Source organism: Artemia sp. Qi Xiang Cuo, chromosome 16, assembly GCF_049724085.1.
Source record: "Artemia sp. Qi Xiang Cuo chromosome 16, ASM4972408v1, whole genome shotgun sequence".
Lineage (NCBI taxonomy): Eukaryota > Metazoa > Arthropoda > Branchiopoda > Anostraca > Artemiidae > Artemia > Artemia sp. Qi Xiang Cuo.
Window position 1 is genome coordinate 31464253 of NC_142809.1, and position 24400 is coordinate 31488652.

A 24400-nucleotide genomic window follows, 5' to 3' on the forward strand; every position below is an offset into this window, starting at 1 on the left:
GATTTCTAGTTTAAGATCAGGTATCACTTTATTGGTGTGTTCGCCAATGCTTTTTAGCTTTTCATTCAGAAGCTGCATTTCAGCGTTCTGCCGGGTTAATTGGGCATTAATGTGATCAAGTTCATATGACATAACTTGGGCATTTTTGGCACAAGTATGGTTCAGTAAATGGGGGTATTTCATTCTGTGCTTCAGTTTGGGTCGTAGCATTCGTCGGTAGCATAAAGCGGGAAATATGAGCTGCTTTAGGTGTGTAAGTTCTATTCAGCAGGTTAGCCTCAGTACTTGTAGGGAAATAAATCCTTATTGGTGAGGAAAGTTTACTAATTTTCTTTTGCTCCTTAATTTCGAATAAGTGAGGCGCCTCTAATTTCTTAGGATCCCTGCGTCCGGTGAATTTCACTAAGGATGGGGAATGGGTAAGACTTGGAATCTCTTGAGTGAAGCCTGGTGTTAAGGGCTTGTTTGGACTTGTCTTAACTGGGATAACTGGCGACGGTGCTTTAGGCGAGCTGGGGTAATAGGTGGAACAGTTCAAACAGCGCCAAGTAGCATTTTCTAACCTGTTGGAGTTTAATATAGGAAATTTGGGGTACAGCCACTGATTGCATTTGCTACATTGAACTGTACCTCTGCCGGCTCTTTCTTTGCATTCGGGGCAGAAGAAATTCATGTTCAGATTGGTATTCAAAGTTTTTCAAGATGTTCGAGTCTTGATTGAGAGTTCGTTGTGTTAACACCTTGCTTTTGGATATTAACCTTTTAATAAAGTAAGGTTTCAACTTGCTATTGACATCTTTGCTGCTTGAACTTAAATTCCCTTGTGATTTAGTAACTTAGTAAGTACTGAGATTTAGACAGAAAGATTTAATTACCTTAGAGGATTGTACTATTTGTGCATAGCAGCTATACTGATAACATATATTAGGCAATAAGCAGAAGAGGGGAGGGCTCCTGCCTCAAGCGCCGTATGTACCTGCCGGTATTTAGTTACCCTTAAATTGCGGGGAATTGGTGAGCGGTTCTGGGCGCTTCCCTTGTTCCTAGTATTGTGTGATTCAGTGGACTTTGGCTGTATTTGTGTGAAAGTGATGACTGAAAAGCTGGTATTCAACCCAGTTCTGAACTTTTTGAGCAGATCACTGACTGAAGGGGTGAAATTCAATCAGATTGTGAAAAGCGCAGTAAACTATTTCGAGCATGATACAATCATACAAGCTAAAAAGACCCTTCACAGCGATTTGGACATTCAAAGCCGGATGGTTTCGTATGCCAAAGATGAGGACAACATTACTGATATGTGCAAGTCCCTAGTTTCTGCGGCAAAGCAAAATGTCCTGATCCCGAAATTTATGATATTTAGTCCGTGTGAAGTACCTGTCATCGGTGAGGCTGTTCACGCTACAGTGGTGTCCAAAGTAAATGAACTCTCCAGAAAATTGGATGGATTTATGCTAAATAATAGCCGCTCTACAGTCACCCTTCCAGATAAATCTCAATCGTCCCAAACCACGTCCCAGCTGAACAATAGAGGCCGACCCTCGGGTGGACTTATCACGTTTGTGAAATCAGCTCTCCGTTCTAGTATCTTCGAAGCAAATGATTATTATCTAGCTGTGAGAGTGGATTGTTCTGTGTGCATTAGTGTGTATCTTCCCACACCTCCTGACAAGAATTTGACCCCCATTCCGCGCACCGGACTAGTTCCAGTCAAGAAAGGAGCGCGTCAAGGAGCAGTCACCTCTCCTGACCTTTTCAATAATTATGTCCTTGATGCACAAGATCAATGTCCATCTTCGCTGATTCTGTCATCTGCTAACTTGTCTTTGGTATGTTACGCAGACGATATCCTGAATCTTAGCCGAACCCTTCAGCGGGCAATCGATATCTTCGAAATCCTTGAAGCCGAATATCTTAAAGTTGGACTTCAGTTCAACTCTTCAAAATCGGAATTCTTCCTATTCAATTGGAAAACTGATTTTTGTTTTCCTATCATTGCCCTTGGTTCTATCTCTGCCCAGCAGTGAATCACCTCATCTATCTAGGTTTACCCATAGGTTCGTCTATCCTTCACAACCGAAAACTTCTCCTCGAACAGCCTATACGACGAATTTCAACATCTTACACTTCAATTGTATCGTGAAAACTCCGATTCAACCGGCTGGTTCTAGAAAGTTTGTATAACGCCATCGCTCTTCCGCAAATTTTATATGCCACACTCTTCTGGAAACTTCTCACTAAAATTGACCAGAATATAATCAGAGCGATGTATTTTCGTTTTGCGAAGTATTTGCTTCGTCTACCACCGTGGTATAGGAATTCGCATGTAATTGAAAATTTTAAAGTCGCAGACCCTGACGTCGCCGTCGCAAGACGAATAGCGAAGCATAATAGAAAAATACGCCGAAATCTACACGAATGGTCCCATCTGCTCATTCAGTGAATCAGTAATTCGTTTTCTTTGTTGGTTCAGTTTGTTATAGTTTGTATTTTCTTTTTTTTTCTTTTTTTTTTAAGTGCTCTGTCTTGTTGTATGTTCATTTGACGGATTTTTCAATAAATAAGCAGAGATAAGCCAGATACTAACGGGAACAGAGTTTAATTCAACAGTTAAAATCTTCAACCAAATCCCAACTGGCTAGGCTAGGTAAGGCACTGGTACTTCCTATTGAACAGTCCAGCTCTGTACCCGTGTTCTTACGTTGAGCCACTTATAATCACTTAAAATGTCTTCCTGCTAATTCACAAAAGCTAATAACATGTATTGAAAGAAAGGTAGATCCGCCTGGTACGGGCTATCAGTAATAATATCCAGCTCCCAAGGGAATTCTTAATCAAGTAGCAAAACTAAAATAATCCGCTTATTCAAATTTTAATCCTTTGGTATACTAAATTAATTATCATCAATATAGTAGCTGTAGGTAGGGAAGAGAGTATAATCCTTTGTCAGTTAAAAACGAGGCCAAGTCCAAAATGCGGTTCAAAATAACTCAAAGAGACCTATCAATTGATCTATTCAAAATGTTCTTACCTCTAATTCTGACTGAGTTGTAAATTGTTCCAAAAGGGCATAAAAAACAGCGTATTTTCCAAGTAACAAACAATTCAGTCATTTAGACATTTGCAGCAAATTCTGATCAAATATCTAACTAGGAATCAGTCTTAAAGTTTCAAGTTTCTTAAATTCTAATTTGTGAGGAAGATTTTTTCATTGTGCATTTTCATTTTGCTCTCGTGTAAATTTTGGAAAAGTTGACTTAGGCCCTTTTTGCAAAATACCATGGATATAGACTAGCTCTAAAGAGCTTAGATTTCTCTTTTTTTTCATCTTTTAACTTGTTTTATGTCTTTGCTAATGGGTATTTGGGTATCTCTTTAATGGTTGACAACTTCTAAAGGAAACGTGTTAAGAAAATAAGAGAAGGCTAGTACCCTTAGTTTCCTTATTTTATGCTATTTCTAAATATCATGGTGACTCCTGGTAATGTTCCTCTAGTGTTTTAAACCTTGTAATGGGGCAAGGTACTCAGTACAGTAGTCAGAAGTCTAATCACCACTTCAGGAGTTAGATCACTGTAAACTCTATTATATCATCCAGAATTTTGATTATTTCACCATTTCTAAATTTTCACAATAAGAATGTGATTAGCTTAAATATTTTAGCAAAAGTGTACAAATCAAGATGAAGGAGGAGAATTAGGCAACGTACTTTCTACCTTTCTTTTCAAAAAATACCTGGCAACAGAAATGTTGACAATAGCCTTGAATGAATCATCTTCATTCCTAATAACAAACCCAGCATGCCCACATACAATTCTTGAATGCAAAACAACCTCTGAAATTTGGCTTTTGGAATGTTAGAAGTATGAGCCATGTATTAAAGACCAAGCAAGTTCTCAGAGAGGTGAAAATGTACATTATAATCATACTGACCCTAAGTGAAATTTAGGGGAGGGATACTGATGTCCCCTAAAGCTGATCTGACAGTTCTCTAATGGACATCTTTGAATGAAACAATACTGCCTGCTCAATTTCCCACAAGGCACACCAAGCTCTTGGTGATTATGCATATACAAATGTGTGTTATGCATCTATAAATGAGGTAGATGAGGATGTCAAGGATAATTTCTAAATTTTTACAAAACACTACAGGCTGTTATTAAGGACATCCCCAAGCATGATGTCCTGTGAGTTCTTGGCAACTTGAATGTACAAATGGGAAATGATTATCAATACTGTCCTGAAGTTTTGGGACTGAATGGACTTGATACCATAAATGAAATGCCACATTAATAGTAGACTATACACTTATCAATGACCTTGTCATTGATAGAACTCAAGGGCACTGCATTCAAGGACAGAACAATACACCGCTGTTTTTTGTTTTAATTTTTACCACAAACAGTGCATTAATACACACGGACAACACAAAACAGCTCAATAGATCAGACCATTGTCTGACCTCCTGCAGGCTGGGCATGAGCCTTGTAGCCTACATGTTGGCGGATACAGAGGGACTGACATCCAGTCTGGGCATATACTTATGGTGACCCACATGCAGATTGAACTTTGTACTCCTCAGAAAGCCAGCTCAAACCTCGTAAAAAAGATATAATGCAGTAAACTGCTACACAGCAGACTAAGGTTTGCTAAGAGTTTTGTATAACTCTTCAAAATAGGTTTGATGCCCTAGCAGGGGAGTTGAGCAAACCAGAAAGTATTGAAAGGATGTGGAACAGTGTTAAAAGTGTATACACTATGGTTGCAAAAGAATTGCTGGGTTTCAAGAAGAAACCCAATGAAAGGTGGATCTCCAAGACCACATGGAAGTTGATTGACAAGCATAAAGTACTTAAGCAGACCTTGCCGTCTAATGCCACACATCATCTATAATCAGCTACACAACTTCTGTACAAGGAGAAGGATAAAGAAGCTAAAAGTTGTGCTAGGAAGGATAAAAGACTTTGACTTGAAAATAGAGCTGCTTTAGCAGAGGAAGATGATAGAAAGGGCTATTATAAAACTGTTTACTGGCTGACTAATGAGATGGCTGGGAAACAGAGCAGCAGAATCACTCTGGTCAAAGACAAGAACGGGGTGAATTTTTTCAGATCTAGATAAAAATGATGAGGTGTGGGTTGTCCACCTCAAGAAATTATTAAAGAGACTAAGATCCAAGCTCTACAGACATCACGCATGCAGCAAAAAAGCTGTAACATGAATGAGCTCCTGGCATAGATGGAATCTCAGCAGAAATCCTGAAGTATTCAGTAAGAACATGTCTCTCTCCATGGCTTGCTCTGTTTTTTTCACCAAGATATAGAATAATGAGAAGGTTCCCCTTGAATGGAACAGCAAAGTGCAAATTATGTTCTGTCTTGAGAAGGTATGGGGGTTGTCAGCCCTACTCACGTTAATTTTTGCTCGTTTTGAGTTTGACTTGGTTATTTATTGTAATTTCTGTTCGTTATGGATTTGATATATTCATGATGGTGATTTGTGGTAGTTTTATGCTTGGAAATATTATTCGACTTTATTCTTGCTCATTTATGGTTTAATGAAGCTCTTTACTTTTCTTTGAAAAACTCCTTTTGTGGAAAAAAGTTTTAAAATGTATTTTATGATAAATCAATGAGCTTTTCACTTGCTTTTGTTGACATACTAGTTGATAAGTCGTCTTGATATGGGTTATAAATCCAACTCAACAAGTCAAACTTTTTCATGTTTCTTCCAAAATAGTCAGGTTGAGCCAGACGTTTGGTTTTTCTAAACTACTTAAGGTTGTATGTACCAAGCACATAAGATATTAGGCGGTGAAGGTTTTGCTTAAATTACCAAATTGTCAGGCGTCTCTATGGGGAGTAACTTTAACTTTTACCCAGTCACAAAGGGAAAACTTCATATAGCTTTGAAAAATACTGGAGTAAGTGTAATAGGGCTTACGTTGGCGAAACTCAGATCAGTAAATTTTTTTGGGACAGGTGTTATAAAACCATGTTCCCAACAACCTAGGAATCTACCAGATCTCGTGATTTGGTTGAAACATTCTCAGCAATTTTGTCTGAAAAGGCTTTAGTCAAATCAGTTAGAACTTCCAATGGCCAAGTTCTTGTATTTTATGCTTTTGGAATTTAGTTATAACATCAGCGGGAGAAATTAACGGGAAGAAGGTTTTGGGAAAAATAGTTAGACTGGGGCCAGTGAAATATGAAGACTGTACAATGGGAGCGAGGTATATGTTCAAAGTGTGGGCAGTCTTTAGGAGGCTCAGGGAGGCAAAAACTAATTTCAAAAGGATTTTTGCTGCATATATCTTAAATGTATTTCTTGGGTTTATTAGAATATAGATCTTTACCTTTATCATCGTAAAACAAAACATCTGATTTTCTAAATTTTGTTTAACGAACTTCCTTAGACTATTAGCCTCAGTATCCCTGCTTGAAAAGATTTATCTATTTTCTTCCTAGTTTTTAAAAGATTCATTAAGTGAGGGAAGGGTGCACTAATAGAGCGTTTTTTAATTCCTTTTCCAGAAAATGGGACCTATAATTACTCCTTAATAAGTTTCAGAGAATCAAAGCCTTTTCGTTCAAGTCGTTTCTTTGATACACAGACGACAATTTTCAGTGGTAAACCAACGGGCAAATCTATATAATCCTCAGTTGGTTAGAGGTCTATAACTACCCTAGTTTCAGTAATTATAAAGGATTATTTAATTTTGCCAAAAGGAGGCAACTGTAGGCTAAAATGGTAACTGCCCTCAAGACGAGGGGTGTGCAGAGTGGGGATGTGTTTGTAAAAAACTTGACGGATTAGCTAATATTAAATCAAGAGCAGTGTTGCCTTTGGTTGTCGGGACGTTTACATTCTATTTTAAGTTAGAAATGTTACAGTTGAATTCGAGTTTTAGTCACTTGTGTCACCTAGCACGAAAATTCCATTTAATTGGTACTTAAAAAATGGAAGATATTTTGGTTTTCATTTTTTCTCCCTAACCCTTATAGATGGTTAAATATTGGCTTTTTCTCTTCTCATTTTCTTCTTTTTTTTCTATGTTACTGTATGGACTGATGTGTTGTGTTGTAGAAAATGTGCTGTCAATGCTAATATCTCGTAGGGGATGCTAAAATGGTCGTTTTCTTTCTCTTCTTATGTACTATTCATGAGGAAATTTATCTGAAATAATCTGATACGCGTTAATCAGACTGTAACTTTAGAGTAACCGCCGAATTCTGTTGTATGATGTTGTCCCCAGGGGAATTGATGTTTATGATGATAGTAATAGCAATTACTGTTTACCATTTTTGGAACAATTGAATTCTCTTTTCAATTACAAAAAAAAGATTAAAGAAATCTGGTTTTGGTTTTATTTTGTATTTTTTTTTCTGACGCTTGTTGATCTTGAAACCTTTACTTTTCTTCTCTCCTTTTCCTTCTGTTTCTTCTTATGTCACTGTTTTGACTGAATGTGTTGTTAATAATACATTTCTTTGTAGATAATAAAACGACTTTATCTTATTTAGTATTCATGAAAAAAGGTACTTGATCTTAATATGTTGTAATCAGCCTGGGACTTTATTGCAATTAAATAAAAAAAAACAAGTTTTTTAACTGAAAGTAAGGAACGACGTTAACACTTAAAACGGACAGAAATTATTCCGTATATGAAAGGAGCTGTCCCCTCCTCAATGCCTCGTTCTTTACGCTAAAGTTTTTTATTGTTTAAAAAAAATAGAGTTGTGAGAAAGTCAAACTTTAGCGTAAAGAGCGAGGCGTTGAGGAGGGGACAGCCCCTTTCATATACGGAATAATTTCTGTTCGTTTTAAGTGTTAACGTCGTTCCTTAATTTCAGTTAAAAAAAACTTGTTTTTTTTTTATTTTTGGACGTTTTTGAATTAATTGCAGGTTTTGATTTTGTTCATCGTACATGAATAATTAAAACCAAATTTTCATATTAATTTTACTTTTATTTGGTTAAATGGCTTTCTCGAAAGTTGTTTAATTTTATTTACGAACGTTTTTATTAGTAATAAATATACGTAACTTACGAATTAACTTACGTAACGAACTTCTATATTCAGATATTTTTATGCGTATATTAGGGGGTTTGCTCCCTAGTCAATACCCTGCTCTTTAAGCTAAAGTTCGAATTTTGTTCCAATTCTTAAAAAATGACCCCTTAATCACAAAGGCCGTTAATTAGAATAAATAGCTCTTCTGAAAGTACTAAAAAAAATTTGGCTTAAAAAGCGAGGTATTGACCAGTGGGTGAACCCAATCATATATGTAATATTCTATGTTCGTTTTAAGTTTTGATGTTGCTCCTTACTTTCAGTTGAAAAACTTATTTTTTTATTTAATTTCTGATCTTTTTTAAATAATGCTGGGAAATCCGGCGCCCCCTTCATAGCAATGTCTCTTCCCCTATGAAAACTTCTCTTCATGGAAAGATCCTCCCACATAACAGTAGTAAGTTATATAAAGGTACAGAACTAGATGGTATAAAGCGACCAATCCCTCTGTATTGTGAACCTATAAAGCGAGAAAACCTGTTATATTTGGAACCATGGATGAGATTGTGAAATGCAACCAGACATGCTTCTGAGTCAACACCAATTTTTTGGGGGCCAATCAGAGAAAATGGAGGCTACTCCATATACGGTAACTTGATTAGTAATTGGATTCAAATATAAGGAGTGATTTTTCTTGTATTCAAAGGTGTATTGAACTTTTCTGTAAAATGTTTAACAGCCAAGCTTTCGGCTATTAGCATTCAATGGTAGGTTTAATGATGGTATATGGGAATTAATTACTATCAACTATACAAAGAATATGCGCAGATACGTAATAGATTTGACGCCTACAAGAGACCTTGGTACGAGGTATTTAATAGCTTAATGGGCTATATATAAAAATGTTGGTTTCTGTCGCATTCGAAAATAATCATGTTTTTATATCATTTTGCGTAAAAGCTAACTCAATTTGCGAAAAAAGCTATAGCATTTGTGAATTGGAGTGTGTGAATGAAAATAGGGGGCGAAAAAAGATATAGCATTTGCGAATTGGGGCTGTATGAAGGATCTTAATTGATGATTAAATAATAGGAGTGGGAATGATTTTAATTGGTGATCGGATTGTATGAAGGTGGTAAAAAAGGGTTAAACTGATTACCAGTTAAGGTAACCCCAAAGGTGTCGTTAACTCAGGCAATTTGTTATAAATTTGGAACAACATCAATCTATGAAAGTGGTTAACGACGATAAAATGACCTTGTGAGTTGACCTAGCTGTACTTTTTCGATGTGTTCTGTATAATACACAAGTGACGTTTGAACAATGTTTTCAATTTAAAATACGGTCTAACATTATAGTATACTAAGAAGCTGATACTAATAGAGATATAGATGTCAAGAAAAGAATTTTAATAATGAAATTCAGAACAAGTCTTAGAAATCCTTGCAAATCAAGTAGTGAGATGTATATCAGTATGAACCGTCAAGGATCATAAGTACCAATGACCCTAACCACCAGAGACCTCAACCTCCAAAGCTGCTTTATCCCTAACCACCAATGAACCCCCTCCCCTCAGCTTTTTGGCCCCCCTCCCCTCATTCTTTTTTTTTAACATGGTATTTTTTCAACTTTGTTTTACATCTCTTAGAATGACGTGAAACAAACTTAAAACATAAAAAAAAATCATATTTAATATTTTCCAAATTCCAAATGAGAATGATATGGAAATTTTAGTCGTGACTTTTACTCTAAAAAAAATAATGTTTGAAGTAACACTTTTTTTTACCTAATTTTATTTTGGACTCCGAAGTTATTCAACTTTTTTTCTTTTCTTTTTTTTAAGTATCTTACGTATCTTAAATTATATTAAGTTTGCTTATAGCTCTAAAAATCGTACACTATGCTTGCTCATAAACACGATGCAGCTTTCCCACTGGGAAAGCCACTATCGACACTACCTAGTTTATTGCATGTATTAAATCAGTATTTTTTACGCAGTGGAACGATAAACATATAACTAAGATCTCTAAAAAGTGACGATGAAGCATTTTAAGAAAGTGTGTTCACATGATAGTGTTATTTTAGCATTGAATGCTGACAGGAAGAAGTATTTAAACTATGAAATAAGTACAAGTGGTAGCACTATCGGAAACGTATGCGTGCATTGTCATGACAGTAAGGAATAAAATTTCTTTGTAGTACCAAAAAAATTCCATTATACAAATGGTGGATATGCAAGATTGAGATCTCCGGAGATGATTGCACTCAAAGAGAACCCTAACATAAAAATAATAGTTGATGAAGAGGGGTATCTTCTTGCTAGTACTTCTGGTAACGTGCTACCTGTTGATAGAACCTATCTTCATCTTTTAGGTATTGGTATTTAAATGAAAGCAAAGGAGAAAAGAAAGGCATACTCTTCTACTAATATCATAAACCATATCTTGTCTACGTGCCGGAACTGTTACCTTTGTAAAAATGATGTTGTAATTGACAGTGAAATTGCCAGAAAAATAAAAAGGGCATTGGTAGAAAATATCACTAAGGAATATAAATATGAACCTATGAAAAACAAAGTGCCAGCAAAAGATACTACCGTTGATCAAAAACTTAATGTATCAAATTATACCAAAGACGAAACGCATATTGAATCTGTCGGTGACACACCAGTAAATAATATTTATAACTCAAAATGGAATAATGATTATTCTAACAATTAAGAGCTGAGAGAAGACAATAGCTACAATATCAAGAGAGAACGTGGAGAACTATTTTTATGGAACAGATTCAAAATGTCCAAAGTTGATTATTGATATTAATAATGTATAATAATATATCTACCATATATTTATATTAATATCATATATTTCATTATTTCATTAAAAATATATTATCTATTACTTTGTTATATTTCCATTATTTCTAGGGTACGCTAAAGAGAGAGACACAAAAACAACCATATACATAGATTCAGACAAACAAACCGACAAAGTCAGGCGCTGGGACACGCTCTGAAACAAAGTTAAAGAGACTAAGAGAGACCAAAACACATATTCAAAGATTTTTTTTTTCTAGAAATACTGGTTTTCACCTTGAGGGCTTATATTCATTTTTTTTTTCACTATAAATATATACAGTGCAGTTTAACCGGTACATTGGCTTATCATGGTCTACTATCAATCCTACGCCTGTAAAATATCTTTTGTGATATCCGTTCAGATATAGGCTGTCTGATTTAAAATGTTTTCCATGTACTTTACAGAAATAACACATTTTTAAGAGTAAATTCTCTGCAGTCTGCCTTTCAGTGAGCATAGTAATTATCATCTGTGAATTCAAGTGATATTAGCCAGGTGTTCAGGTATTTTGTCTAAAAAGGGTTCTTGGTTCCGTAACTTGGAAATGACATGCATTTTTTCTCATATCCCAATGTTGGGGTATGCTATTGTAGAGTGGTTGAACAACCCCCTCACATTAATATTCTGAGTTAATAACAAAAACAGACTAAATAATCAAAAACTATGTTATTTCATAATGTTTCATATTTAAAATATAGATACTTCAAGCTCCAAATAGAAGTGGCATTCTTTTTTTCTATGTGTTAAATGGTTAGATGAAGAGATTTAGAGTGACGCGCCACTCTAAGTGAACCTAAATTAACCAAACTTTTTGCATATATCTCAATATTACTGTGTCTTAGAGGGTGTGCTGCCATCTATAACCGGTCTAACCTAAATTCAACGTTACGATGCATAAAGTCAAAATGAATAGAACTTCTGCAAGTGCTTTCTTGTCCCAGTGCCTGTCTTTGTCGGTTTTTATGTCTGAATCTATATATTTGTATGTGTCTGGGCGGGTGTTTGCTAGTCCCAGTGCCTGTAATCGGTTTTTAGTCTGAATCTAAGTATTTGTCTCTCCCTCTCTTTGCATTTGTCTCTGGGCAAGTGTTTTCTTGCCCCAGTGCCTGTCTTTGTCGGTTTGTATGTCTGAATCTATATATTTGTATGCGTTTTTGTTTCTTTCACTCTCTTTACCTATGTGTCTGGGCGAGTGTTTGCCTATCTCAATGCCTGTCGTTGTTGGTTTGTAAGTCTGAATCTATATATTTGCATGTGTTTTTAAGTCTGAATCTATATATTTGCATGTGTCTGGGCGTTTGTTTGCTTCTCCCTGTGCCAAGAGATTGTTACTTACTTACTTACAATTTCTTCATAATTCAATGAATGAATAGAACTATTCTAAAGAATAAAGACGGGTTAAGCTTAAAGATATTTATTTCCTAAGCATATTAAAAGATTTTTTGAAAAAAACACATATTTACATAAAAATAGTACTTAAACTTCACTGTTACACATCCGGATACGAGGATGTCATGATATAGAATAGTTTTTACCGTGTCTTATGCACTTATGGCGTTCAAGTATGTCCTTAGGTATCCACTGCGCGATGAACCTAACCTCGTCTTCAGGACGGCGATAACCCTTTCCAAATTTAGGACACTTAAATTCTTCTAGATTGAAAAGTGGAATCCTAGGGTCGCACTTTTGAATTAAAACTTTATCTGTAGATACATTACCCTTTATGTAGAGTGCTTTAACCCCGAAAAAGCTGCAAATTTGACTGGTTTCCTCCTGAACATTTCTCAGTTCCTGACCAGTTTTATTAAATGGTGTAATCCCTCTATCATAGAATTCCGGTCTGTTTATACGGCGTAATGTATTACTCCATAAGCCTTTATCATATTCAAATATATTATAGTTCACTATCCAATGATAACAGTCAATTTCTTCGAGTTCCATAGACAATAATAAAAATGCAGATTCAAATATAACACTACAACATGATTTTTTTCAAACCGATAAATTCTGTATCCTACAGTCCTATCATCTTGGAAGCTATTGATGCAGTATTTAAGTAGAGATGTACTTAATCAAACTTTTATACCATTGCTCAAGTTTGAATGGATTTATGGCTAGGGGGATGAGTCCTAAAACCATCTGAATTCTTTGTGAGGAGGAGTCATAAAACCTGTAGAATTCAATGTGGGGAGGAGTCATAGAACTCTCGCTATCTATTGCATGCAAATGAAGCCTGGAAATTACAATTTTTTCATAATTTCTTGAGTGAAATTCCTGTGTTGTGTATCCAAGAGGTGAATTCAAGAAAGAGTTTGTTACTTACTTACTTACAATTTTTCATAATGACATATCCAACAACGGATGATGATAAAGAATTTATTCATTCTAATACATAGATTTTGTCAATGTTATCCGACGTATCTGACAAATGATATCGATTTTGAATGTTAATAAGGAATTTGTTCAATTTCATACTTAAATTATGTCACTGTTCATCACTTAAGTTATATCACTGTTCCAACGGTGTTATCAAACGTATCTGTTAAAAGACATTGATAAGAATTTATTCACTCTGATACTTAGATTTTCTCAATTTATCAAGCATATCTGACAAAGATGTTAATAGAAAAAATTTATTCACTCTGATACTTAGATTTTGTCAATGTTATCTCATGTTTCTGATAATAGATGTATGCAAATTCCTTTTCTTACATCTCCGATGTTTTAATAGACGTTCTAAACGTTTAGTATGCTAGCATTCTCTAAAAATAATGCACACATAACAATGTAATGCATAATATATTTTTAATGAAATAATGTCATGTGGAATATTAATACAAAAATATATTATGATACATTATTAATATCAATGATTAACATTGGACATTTTGAATCTGTTCCATAAAATAGTTAATCTTGTTCTCTCTTGATATTGTAGCTATTGTCTTCTCTTAGTTCGTATTCAGTAGAATAATCATTATCCCATTTTGAGTCATGCACAATTTTTACTGGTGTGTCACCGACAGGTTCAATATGTGTTTCACTGTTCAAACGGTAGTTGCGTATTATACAGAACGCATCGGAGAAGTAAAGTTATGTCAAAAATTAATTTCAGTTTTCTCACTATGTAACCTTAAAGGCTTAAATCACAATCATCTTAAAACACATAGAAAAAAAGAATGCCACTTTTATTTGGAGCTTAAAGTATCTATATTTTAAATATGAAGCATATGAAATAACACAGTTTTTGATTATTTAGTCTGTTTTCGTTATTTATTCGGAATATTAATGTTAGGGGGGTTGTTCACCCACTCTACAGCAGCATACCCCAACATTGGGATAAAAGAAAAAATGCTTGTCATTTTCAATTACGAACCAAGAACCCTTTTTAGCCCAAATACCTGAACACCTGGCTTATATCACTTGAATTTACCAATGATAATTACTATGCTCGCTGAAAGCCAGACGGCAGAGAATTTACTCTTAAAAATGTGTTATTTCTGTAAAGTACTTGAAAAGCATTTTAAATCAGATAGCCTATATCTGAACGGATATCACAAAACATATTTTGTATCCGATACATAAAGAAATGATTATTTACTCTGTCTATTAATTATTCAGAATATTAATGGGGAGTGCTGCTCCCTCAATTCCACAATACTAAATCCCAAAACATGATAATTACAGATCTTTTTTAATTATGTATCTCATGGTTTTAAACAGCCGTAATTTGGTCAAAATTTCTCTTTGCCCAGGCATATAGACATCGCCATCGGCTGATTATAATAGCCTTATTTACCTGTCTCATATCTGAGCAATCCAAATTTAGTCCTCTTATTGGGTTTAATTATTATTATTATTTAGTTTTTTTGTTCTTTTTTACAGATGCAAAGTCTATGCAAGAGATGATACTAAATCCCAAAATCACTAAATACTAAATCCCAAAATATGATAATTAGAAATCTTTTTCAATTATGTATATCATCGTTTTAAACAGCCGTGATTTGCTCAAAAGTTCTCTTTACCCAGGCATATAGACATCACCATCGACTGATTATAATAGCCTAATTTACCTGTCTCATATCCGACCAACCCAAATTTTAGTCATCCTATTGGCTTTAATTATTATTTAGTTTTTTTTTTTTGTTTTTTTTTACTGATCCAAAGACTATGCAAGAGATGATGCAACAGTACTGGTAAATCTCTTCATTTAACCCTTTAACACATAGAAAAAAAGAATGCCACTTCCATTTGGAGCTTGAAGTATCTTTATTTTGAATATGAAGCATAATGAAATAACACAGTTTTTGATTATTTACTCTGCTTCTGTTATTTATTCAGAATATTAATGTGAGGGGGGATGTTCACCCACTCTACAATAGCATACCCCAACATTGGGATATAAGAAAAAATGCATGTAATTTTCAAGTTAGGAACCAAGAACCCTTTTTAGACAAAATACCTGAACACCTTGCTTATATCACTTGAATTTATCAATGATAATTACTATGCTCGCTGAAAGGCAGACGGCAGAGAATTTACTCTTAAAAATGTGTTATTTCTGTAAAGTACTTGAAAAGCATTTTAAATCAGATAGCCTATATCTGAACGGATATCACAAAAGATATTTTAAATACGATACATAAAGAAATGTTTTATTTTATAATCACCATTATAACAATATGGAAAGCATGTCTCAGCCGTAGGATTGATAGTAGACCATGATAAGCCAATGTACCGGTTAAACTGCACTGTATATATTTATAGTGAAAAAAAAACATGAATATAAGCCCTCAAGGTGAAAACCAGTATTTCTAGAAAAAAAGAATCTTTGAATATGTGTTTTGATCTCTCTTAGTCTCTTTAACTTTGTGTCTGGGCGTGTGTTTGCGTGTCCCAGTGCCTGACTTTGTTGGTTTGTCTAGTTCTCCATGTTATCTCTTGATATTGTAGCTATTGTCTTTTCTTAACTCGTAATCAGTAGAATAATCATTATTCCACTTTAAGTCATACACAATATTTAATGGTGTGTCATCGACAGGTTCAATATGCGTTTCATCTTTGGCATTATTTGGTTCATTGACTGTTTGATCAATGGTAGTAACGTTTGCTGGCACTTTGTTTTTCATCGGTTCACCTTTATATTCCTTAGTGATATTTTCTACCAATGGTCTTTTTATTTTTCCGGCAATTTCACTGTCGGTTACAACATCATTTTTACAAAGGTAACAGTTCCGGCACGTAGACAAGATAGGGTTTATGATATTAGTAGAAGAGTGTGTCCCTCTTTTCCCCTTTGTTTTCATTTGAATGCTAATACCTAAAAGATGACGATACGTTATATCAACAGGTAGCATGTTACCTGAAGCACTTTGAGTTCTCTTTGAGTGCAATCATCTCCGGAGATCTCAATGTCGCATATCCACCATTTGTATAATGGAATTTTTTTGGTACTCCAAAGAAATTTTTTTCCATACTGACATGACAATGCAATCATACATTTTCGGTATTGCTACCAGTTTTACTTATTCCATAGTTTAAATACTTCTCCTTGTCAGCATTCAATGCTACAATAACACTGATGATGTGAACACACTTTCTTAAAATGCTTCATCATCACTTTTTTAGAGATGTTAGTTAGGTGTTTATCGTTCCACTGCGTAAAAAATACTGATATAATACATGCAATAAACTAGGTAGTGTCGATAACCCATCATAGAGTACCAGTGGGAAAGCCGCATCGTGTCTATGAGTAAGCATAGAGTACAATTGTTAGAGCCGAAGCAAATTTCATATCATTTTTAGATACGTAATAAAAAGAAAAGAAAAAAGTTGAATAATTTTGAAGTTCAAAAAAAATCTAGGTAAAAAAAGTGCTACTTCAAACATTTTTTTCTAATAGTAAAAGTCACGACTAACATTTCCATAACATTCTCATTTGAAATTTGGAAAATATTAAATGTGATTTTTTTATGTTTTAAGCATGTTTCATGTCATTCTAAGAGATGTAAAACAAAAGTTGAAAAAAATACCATGTTAAAAAAATAAAATTAAAAAATGGGGGAGGGGGGCCAAAAAGGTTGGGGGGTCCCTTGGTGGTTGGGGATAAAGGAGCTTTGGAGGTTGAGGTCCCTGGTGGTTAGGGTCATTGGATCTCATGATCCTTGACGGTTCATGCGCATATATACCTCACTACTTGATTTGCAAGGATTTCTAAGGGTTGTTCGGAATTTCATTATTTAAATTCTTTTCTTGACATCTACATATCTATTAGTATCAGCCTTTTAGTATACTATAACGTCAGACCGTATTTTAAATTGACAACACTGTTCAAACGTCACTTGTGTATTATACAGAACACATCGAAGAAGTAAAGCTAGGTCAACTCACAAGGTCATTTTATCATCATTATCCATTTTCATATATTGATGTTGTTCCAAATTTATAACAAATTGCCTGAGTTAAGAACCCTTTCGGGCTTACCTTAACTGGTAAGTTTAACCCTTTTTTACCACCTTCATGTAATCTGATCACCAATTAAGATCATTCCCACTCCTATTATTCAATCATGAATTAAGATCCTTCATACAGCCCCAATTTGCAAATGCTATATCGTTTTTCGCCCCCTATTATTTATTCATACACTCCAATTCGCAAATGCTATACCGTTTTTCGCAAATTGAGTTAGCTTTTACGCAAAATGATATAAAAAAAGGATTATTTTCCAATACGACTGAAACCCAAATTTTTATATGAAGCCCATTAAGCTATCAAACACCTTGTACCAAGGTCTCTTGTAGGCGTCAAATCTATTACGCATCTGCGCATACTCTTTGTATAGTTGATAGTAATTGATTCTCATATACCATCATTAAACCTACCATTGAATGCTAACAGCCGAAAGCTTGGCTGTTAACCATTTTACAGAAAAGTTCAATAAACCTTTGAATGCAAGAAAAATCACCCCTTATATTTGAATCCAGTTACTAATCAAGTTACCGTATGTGGAGTAGCCTCCGCTCTCTCTGATTGACCCCAAAAAGTGGATGTTGCCTCAGAAACATGTCTGATTGCATTTCACAATCTCGTCCATGGTTCGAAATATAACAGGTTTGCTCGCTCTATAGGTTCATAATATAGAGGGATTGGTCGCTTTATACCATCTAGTTCTGTACCTTTATATAACTTACTACTCATAACCTCCGACCCACCCCCTCCCCCCACTATCAGAAAAAATCCCCCTGAAAACGTATGTATACTTCCAAATAACCAATACTATATGTTAACATTGGGTAAAGTTCATAACTTTCAGCCCTTCCCCCGGGGACTTCGGGGGATTAAGTTATCCTAAAAGACATAGTTATCATATTTTCGACTATGCTGAACAAAATAGCTATCTCAAATTTTGATCGGGTGACTTTGGGAAAACAATATGCGTGGGAGGGGGCTTAGTTGCCCTCCATTTTTTTGTCACTTAAAAAGGGCACTAGAACTTTTAATTTCCGTTCTAATGATCCCTCGCATGATATTCTAGGACCATTGGGTCGATACGATCACCCCTGGGGAAGCGAACAAAAAAAAAAAAAAAAAAAAAAAAACCCATACTTGATCTTTCTTCTGGCAAAAAATGCGAAATTCCACATTTTTGTAGATAGGTGCTTGAAACCTCTGCAGTAGGGTTCTCTGATACGCTGAATATGATGTGTGATTTTCATTAAGGTTCTATAACTTTTAGGGGGCCTTTCCCCCTTTTTTCTAAAATCAGCCAAATTTTCTCAGGCGCGTAACTTTTGATGGGTAAGACTAAATTTGATGAAACTTATATATTTGAAATCAGTATTAAAATTTGATTCTTTTGATTTATATATTGGTATCAAAATTCCGTAAGGAGCCGGGTCGCTCCTTACTTACAGTTCGTTACCATGAACTGTTTGATCCCAAAATTCGTTCCTCTCTATTGGCCTTGGGAAAAGTACTCTTCAACTTTTTTGGAACTATTCAATGCTCTTTTTGACTAAAACAAATGCCTTAAAATAGAACAAAACGAAAACCCCGAAACTCGACGAGGCAAACTGAATATCTTGCCCAGCTGCACAGTATATCTAGCCTGGTCATGTTAAAAATCTAAGTAATTAATAAGAAAGTTTGATTTCTAGAAAAGGGGATTGCCCTTATATTTCCTTTCTGAATTAGCCTCGTTTTTTATTTATAATAACTGTGAGAGAGATAAATTGATAGATAAATAAATTTTTTAACAAAAACAACACTTAAATGTTCAAAAACTCGTTGGGCTGTAGATTAAGGTTGTTTCTATCCTTATAACCTACTTCTACTATACTATATATTCATACTTCATATATATATATAAAAACTATAAACTGACAAAAAAAAACATCTATATAAAAAAATGAATAAATTTTAATTTAAATTATTAAATTATACAAACAAATGGACCTAAAAGTTTCTTGAAAGTACTCCAGTGAATATCGATTCAAATATTTATAAACGAAAATAGCTAGTTGATATTTGATATTCTCTTAACTTATAAACACAAAATTTGAACTTACTTTGATATTAAATAAAATCACAGTGTGTAAGCTTCAGGGAAATCTTGATTAAAAGGAGTGGTGTTGAATTCACCACTGAATTCGGGCCATGAGATAGAAATCAAACTAGGTAAAATTTTGCAATTGCTAGGTTTTAACAATTTTTTTTTTCAGGCGTGAATTCTCAGGATGTTTAATTATATTTTCTGTTTTTTTTTAGAAGTCAGTAATAGAAGATGCTGTACTTTTGTTTACTAAGGTTCAACTTATTAGTCTCTGGGAAAAACTTCATGATTGGACCAAAGATATCTTTTCTGATGTTGAAGGAACCGAGGTGGAATTAATCAGTGATGAACAGAAAAACTTACTTAACGCCGTTGTGGATACAGGGTTTCTCTTCGTTGAAGCATTAGATTTAACCTCTATCCCTGAAGAATTAGTTCAGTGTGTGACATTCCTTAACTCCAAACTTCTTTGCAAAGTTTTGCCAGTACGTTCTCTGTTTTTGAATATGTTTACAGGGCTGTGGAGGAGAGAGGGAAAGCTGGGTGGGTAACCAATCCCCAATCACATTTACTACAAGTATACATTTCTTTTGTGCGTCCCATATTAGAGTACGCTTGTCCTGTGTGGCACCCTGGCCTCTCTAATGAAGCAACACGAAAAATTGAAAATGTCCAAAAGAGAGCTCTAAGAATTATTTTTAAAGAGGGTAAGATACCGTCTTTGTATTTGTTAAATATTTCAAACCTAGAGACCCTCGAGAGACGAAGAATTAATTTGTGCCTCCGTTTTGGTAAGTTGGCACTTTTGAACCCCTGTACTGCGAACCTTTTCACTGAATACCATGTACCTGACAGAAATGGTCCTCCACGAACTGTGTCCCAACCTATCCCCACCTTATCTCCCAGTCTTTGTACTACCTTGCGGTATAAAAAATCTTTTATCCCTTTTTTTACTGATTTAATAAATAGTGGTTAATTTGAACATAAATTTTGTCTTTTCTCTTATATAATAAAAGAAACAGCTCGGTTTCCTCTATACTCTTTTTTTTTGTTCCCTATCCCCTTTTTATGTTGTTTTTTAAACATTTGTTAATGTGTATATTATTTATTTTTTTTTCAGTTATATTAGTTTTTATCTTATTAACTAGTTGCCATTTTGAAGTTTTTAATATAAGTGACAAAGGAATCATACAGCATTCCGATATTTGATTATTTATTTATTTTAATTTTTTTTTTTTTCATTAGTTGCCAATCTTTAAGTTGTTTTGCTTTTGTTATGATTTGCTTGCTTGTTTGTTTTTTATGGACTTCGAAATTCGAATTCGGCCCTTCAGGGCTTGTGATAGCAATTTCTAGAAATAAATATCTTATCTATCTAATAAGACTTTCAAATTGACTATAATAAATTGAAATTACAGAGCATAGCCTACATACTATAATCTGTATATTGTACATAAAATTATATTTAAAGAGTATTAACTATTATTACATGTAATTACAAACATTATTATTATATTTGCCTAAGTTACCAATATCTTTCCACTCAGTTACAAATCCTTCTATGTGGCTTGGTCAGTCGCTAAGATATAAAAAGAAAAAAAAATTGTATTTATTTTGTCAGTAGCTGCATTATAAAACTATGAAGTTTCCCTCATAATTATTAGACTCTAATTTTTCAGACCCATAATCTATCTGCCTTAATTAGTGCTTTTGATAAAGAGTATTCAAAGGAATCGTATATTTCTTGTTCTTTCTTTTGTATAGCTTATAGCACTTTTTTCTTAATTACTGACTTCTCCATGAACTTTTTCATCATGAATTCAAATCTTTCCATGAAGCCTTGGATTTAAATTGGAGTTACGAAATTCACAAGAAAGACTGTCTGGCAAACGGATTTTTTAACTCTAGTCAATTAGCCATTTCATAAGATATAAAAAACATTCTCGTGAAGAAAGGGAAAAAGGAAAGTTTGATTTTAATGAGAAATGATAAATTACGAGAAGCATATTTATCGGATTATTCTGGCCAACAGCCCAACAACATAGTGTTGGTACATACTTTCTAATCTGATTTCTTGCCATCTCAGGTTCCCGCTTCTTTAGTACAAGTGAGACGTTAAAACCAAGTAAAAACACATACAAACCACAAATTTCTGCTTTTTTTTCAGCAGGGGTGACTAAGCTTTACCTCCAGCATGAAAAGTAGATTTATTTATAGTAATTATTGGATCGGCAATCTATTTTTGTGTTGATTTCTATTTACAAGGATCTTTCTCTACATACCATCCATATAAAGTAAGAGGATCAGCAATCTGTTTTTAATTTGATTTCTATTGACAAGGATTGTTCTCTACATACCATCCATATATATATATATATATATATATATATATATATATATATATATATATATATATATATATATAAGATGGCAAAAAAAAAAAAATTATTATTTAGGGCTATCGCCTTAATTTTCTCTAAAAGATCATGAGTAGATACAGGTAAAATATGTCTGTATATTCCCAGTTTGCGGGTAAGGAGTTGGAGATCCTGGCTTCACTTTGAGCCTCCATTGACACAGATTATAAATTTTGGTATGACTTGAATTTCAACAAGATGTGCCATGTTGATTTTAACTATCAGAATATTTTATGAAGCGTCTGTTTTATGAGCTGTTCCCAAAATGCTGGAGCCCTTACTCCTAGGACAAAGACCCAGATTTGGTAAAAATAAAAAAAATTCAATGAATATTTAATAAATTTCTTTAAGAAATGAGCCTCAGATTCATAATAAGCAATCTAAAAATTTGATACCCATTTTTTCTTATAAATCACACTTTAATTGTTTTTATATACTGCATATATTTGCAATCAAAAAAGTCAGAATCGTTTAAAGACGAACTTTAGTGGAAGTCGAACATCAATTTAAAAAATTTTACCTGGTGCTTCCTGATTTCGGACAGTCACGCTGCGATCTTCATGGTTTATAGTTATTGGCGAACTATGATTTACAGTTATTGGAATTGGGGTTTCGCATGGGTTTAATATGCTCGACATTCCATGCCAGCAGACTAAGATATAGTTTCAAAGTATATGGTCGTAATTTGTAATGTATTCAAAAAGACTTATGGTTCCTTGTCCCTGATATTTACGAAACTCTCCATGTAAATCTAGCATGCAATGGATAGCTGTATGTCTAGACTGTGGATAAACTAGTATATTTAAAAAAGGGGGAAAATAACATTTCTTTTCGATAATTTAAATTTCACTGCTTTTATTAAATTTCTTTTAATGTAGGATCAGCAGCTGCTGACTATCAGTTCATTATCAGAGAAGTGGATCCTTAAGGGTTTCAACAATTTTGAGGTCTTACTTCCACATGTTATCATCACACTTGCTCATTTTGCCAAAAGAACAAAGCCACAGGTAATTAAATTTTCAGATTCATTTCCGTATCTTGATTAGTTGTTTATTCGTGATTTTTTTTTTGCGCCGCATTTGCTTATATCAAGTATGGGGTTTTATTGAAAACCTTTTGAATAATCGGTAAAGAGTTTTTCGCTGAGCTGCATTCAAATAGAGAATCAGCAGAGCAAAGTATGTTTGGCACTTATCTGTTATACTACCTGTGTCAAGTTCTTCATCTAAGTGGGACTTATTTCTCTGACTAATCCAAATGAAATATCACAAAATATGATGAAAGTATAATACTTTAGAAACAAATTTGGGCTATATATTTGCACATTAAAGTGTAGCGAGCCTGCATGCAAAATGTGTTTGGTACAATTATTCTGCATATTATGAAGTAAGAACTGTATTCTAACTCATACTGCCCAAATACTTTACCCCTACCCCCCTAATGTGCAGATATATAGGCCAAATTATATATTTCCCATCTATTCAGTCACTTACCTTTGTTTGTCTCACGCTAAGCTGAAAAAAATTAGCGCAGAAACCGGTTCTACTGTGCGTCAATGGATGAAGAACTTAACATAAGCGCTATAACATATAAGTACCGTATGTTAAATCACAATTCGATCCCCTGATTATCCTGCTGACCCTCCCTTTGACAACAAAACAAAGAGAGATAGAAAAAAGCTCAAGATGAAGAAACAAACGGGACTTTGGCCAGTAGAAGTAAAAGACAGACTAAAACGACGCGGATATTTCGCCTGTATAAAACAAGGTGTTTTCAACGCTAAACTTAGAACAAAGACAAACTCAAAAGTAATCTATTAAACCTAAAATTAAATAAAATCTAAAACAAAATAATAAAAAAAGAAATAAAAAAATAAGCCAATATCTATGTATACAATTAATACTACTGCAATTGAGCACCGAAGAATATTTTTATAGACAATTGTCAGTAACTTCAGTGAGAACACAAAAAAGGCTGGATAAAACAAAAGAAAATAAATTAAGTTTCTTTTCAAATGGAATAATTCTGAAAAGATTATTTTATATTTTATCTTTGTTCTAAATTTAGCGTTGAAAACGCCTTGTTTTATACAGGCGAAAAATCCGCGTTGTTTTAACTTATCTTTTCTTTCAAATCGCCGCAGTCACGTTTGTTTCTTCATCTTGAGATTTTTATTCTTTCTTTGTTTTTGGTCATGGCTGCTCAGTTTTGCTTAAGATCTATTATCCTTTAAGAACAGCTTAGTAAACAGTTTTGGCTGCCACGGCAAAACTTTTTAACGTGCTAAACTTGTTAACATTAGCGTGTTGATTGACTCGGCGCAAAAACTAACGAAATCCTAATATTGCGCAAAACGGGCTGTCCAGATGCGTTGCTAAAACGACTTAATTCCTAACCCAATACAAAACAGGCAAGTTTGGATTTTGGAAAAAAAAAAAAATTCATGGCCACACTTACTGTAGAGGCAAGCTAAGCTCTTATTTGGTATAAAAACGTTCTAAGTCTAAGTTTATAATAGAAATGTCAAGCCTAAAGCTATTAGCATAAGGAATTTTGCATGA

The 24400-nt window shown here is 34.2% G+C and overlaps 1 protein-coding gene across 2 annotated transcripts in view; it reads left to right on the forward strand.

Moving 5' to 3' along the window:
* The window catches only part of LOC148942785 (condensin-2 complex subunit G2-like), a 72974-nt gene that overhangs the window by 21396 nt on the left and 27178 nt on the right, over positions 1-24400 (forward strand). For both annotated transcript variants that reach the window (XM_089102077.1, XM_089102076.1), the window contains exons 2-3: positions 19638-19907; positions 22718-22846. In XM_089102077.1, coding sequence (XP_088958203.1) covers positions 19638-19907; positions 22718-22846 — 399 coding nt within the window. The remainder of the gene's footprint in view (positions 1-19637; positions 19908-22717; positions 22847-24400) is intronic.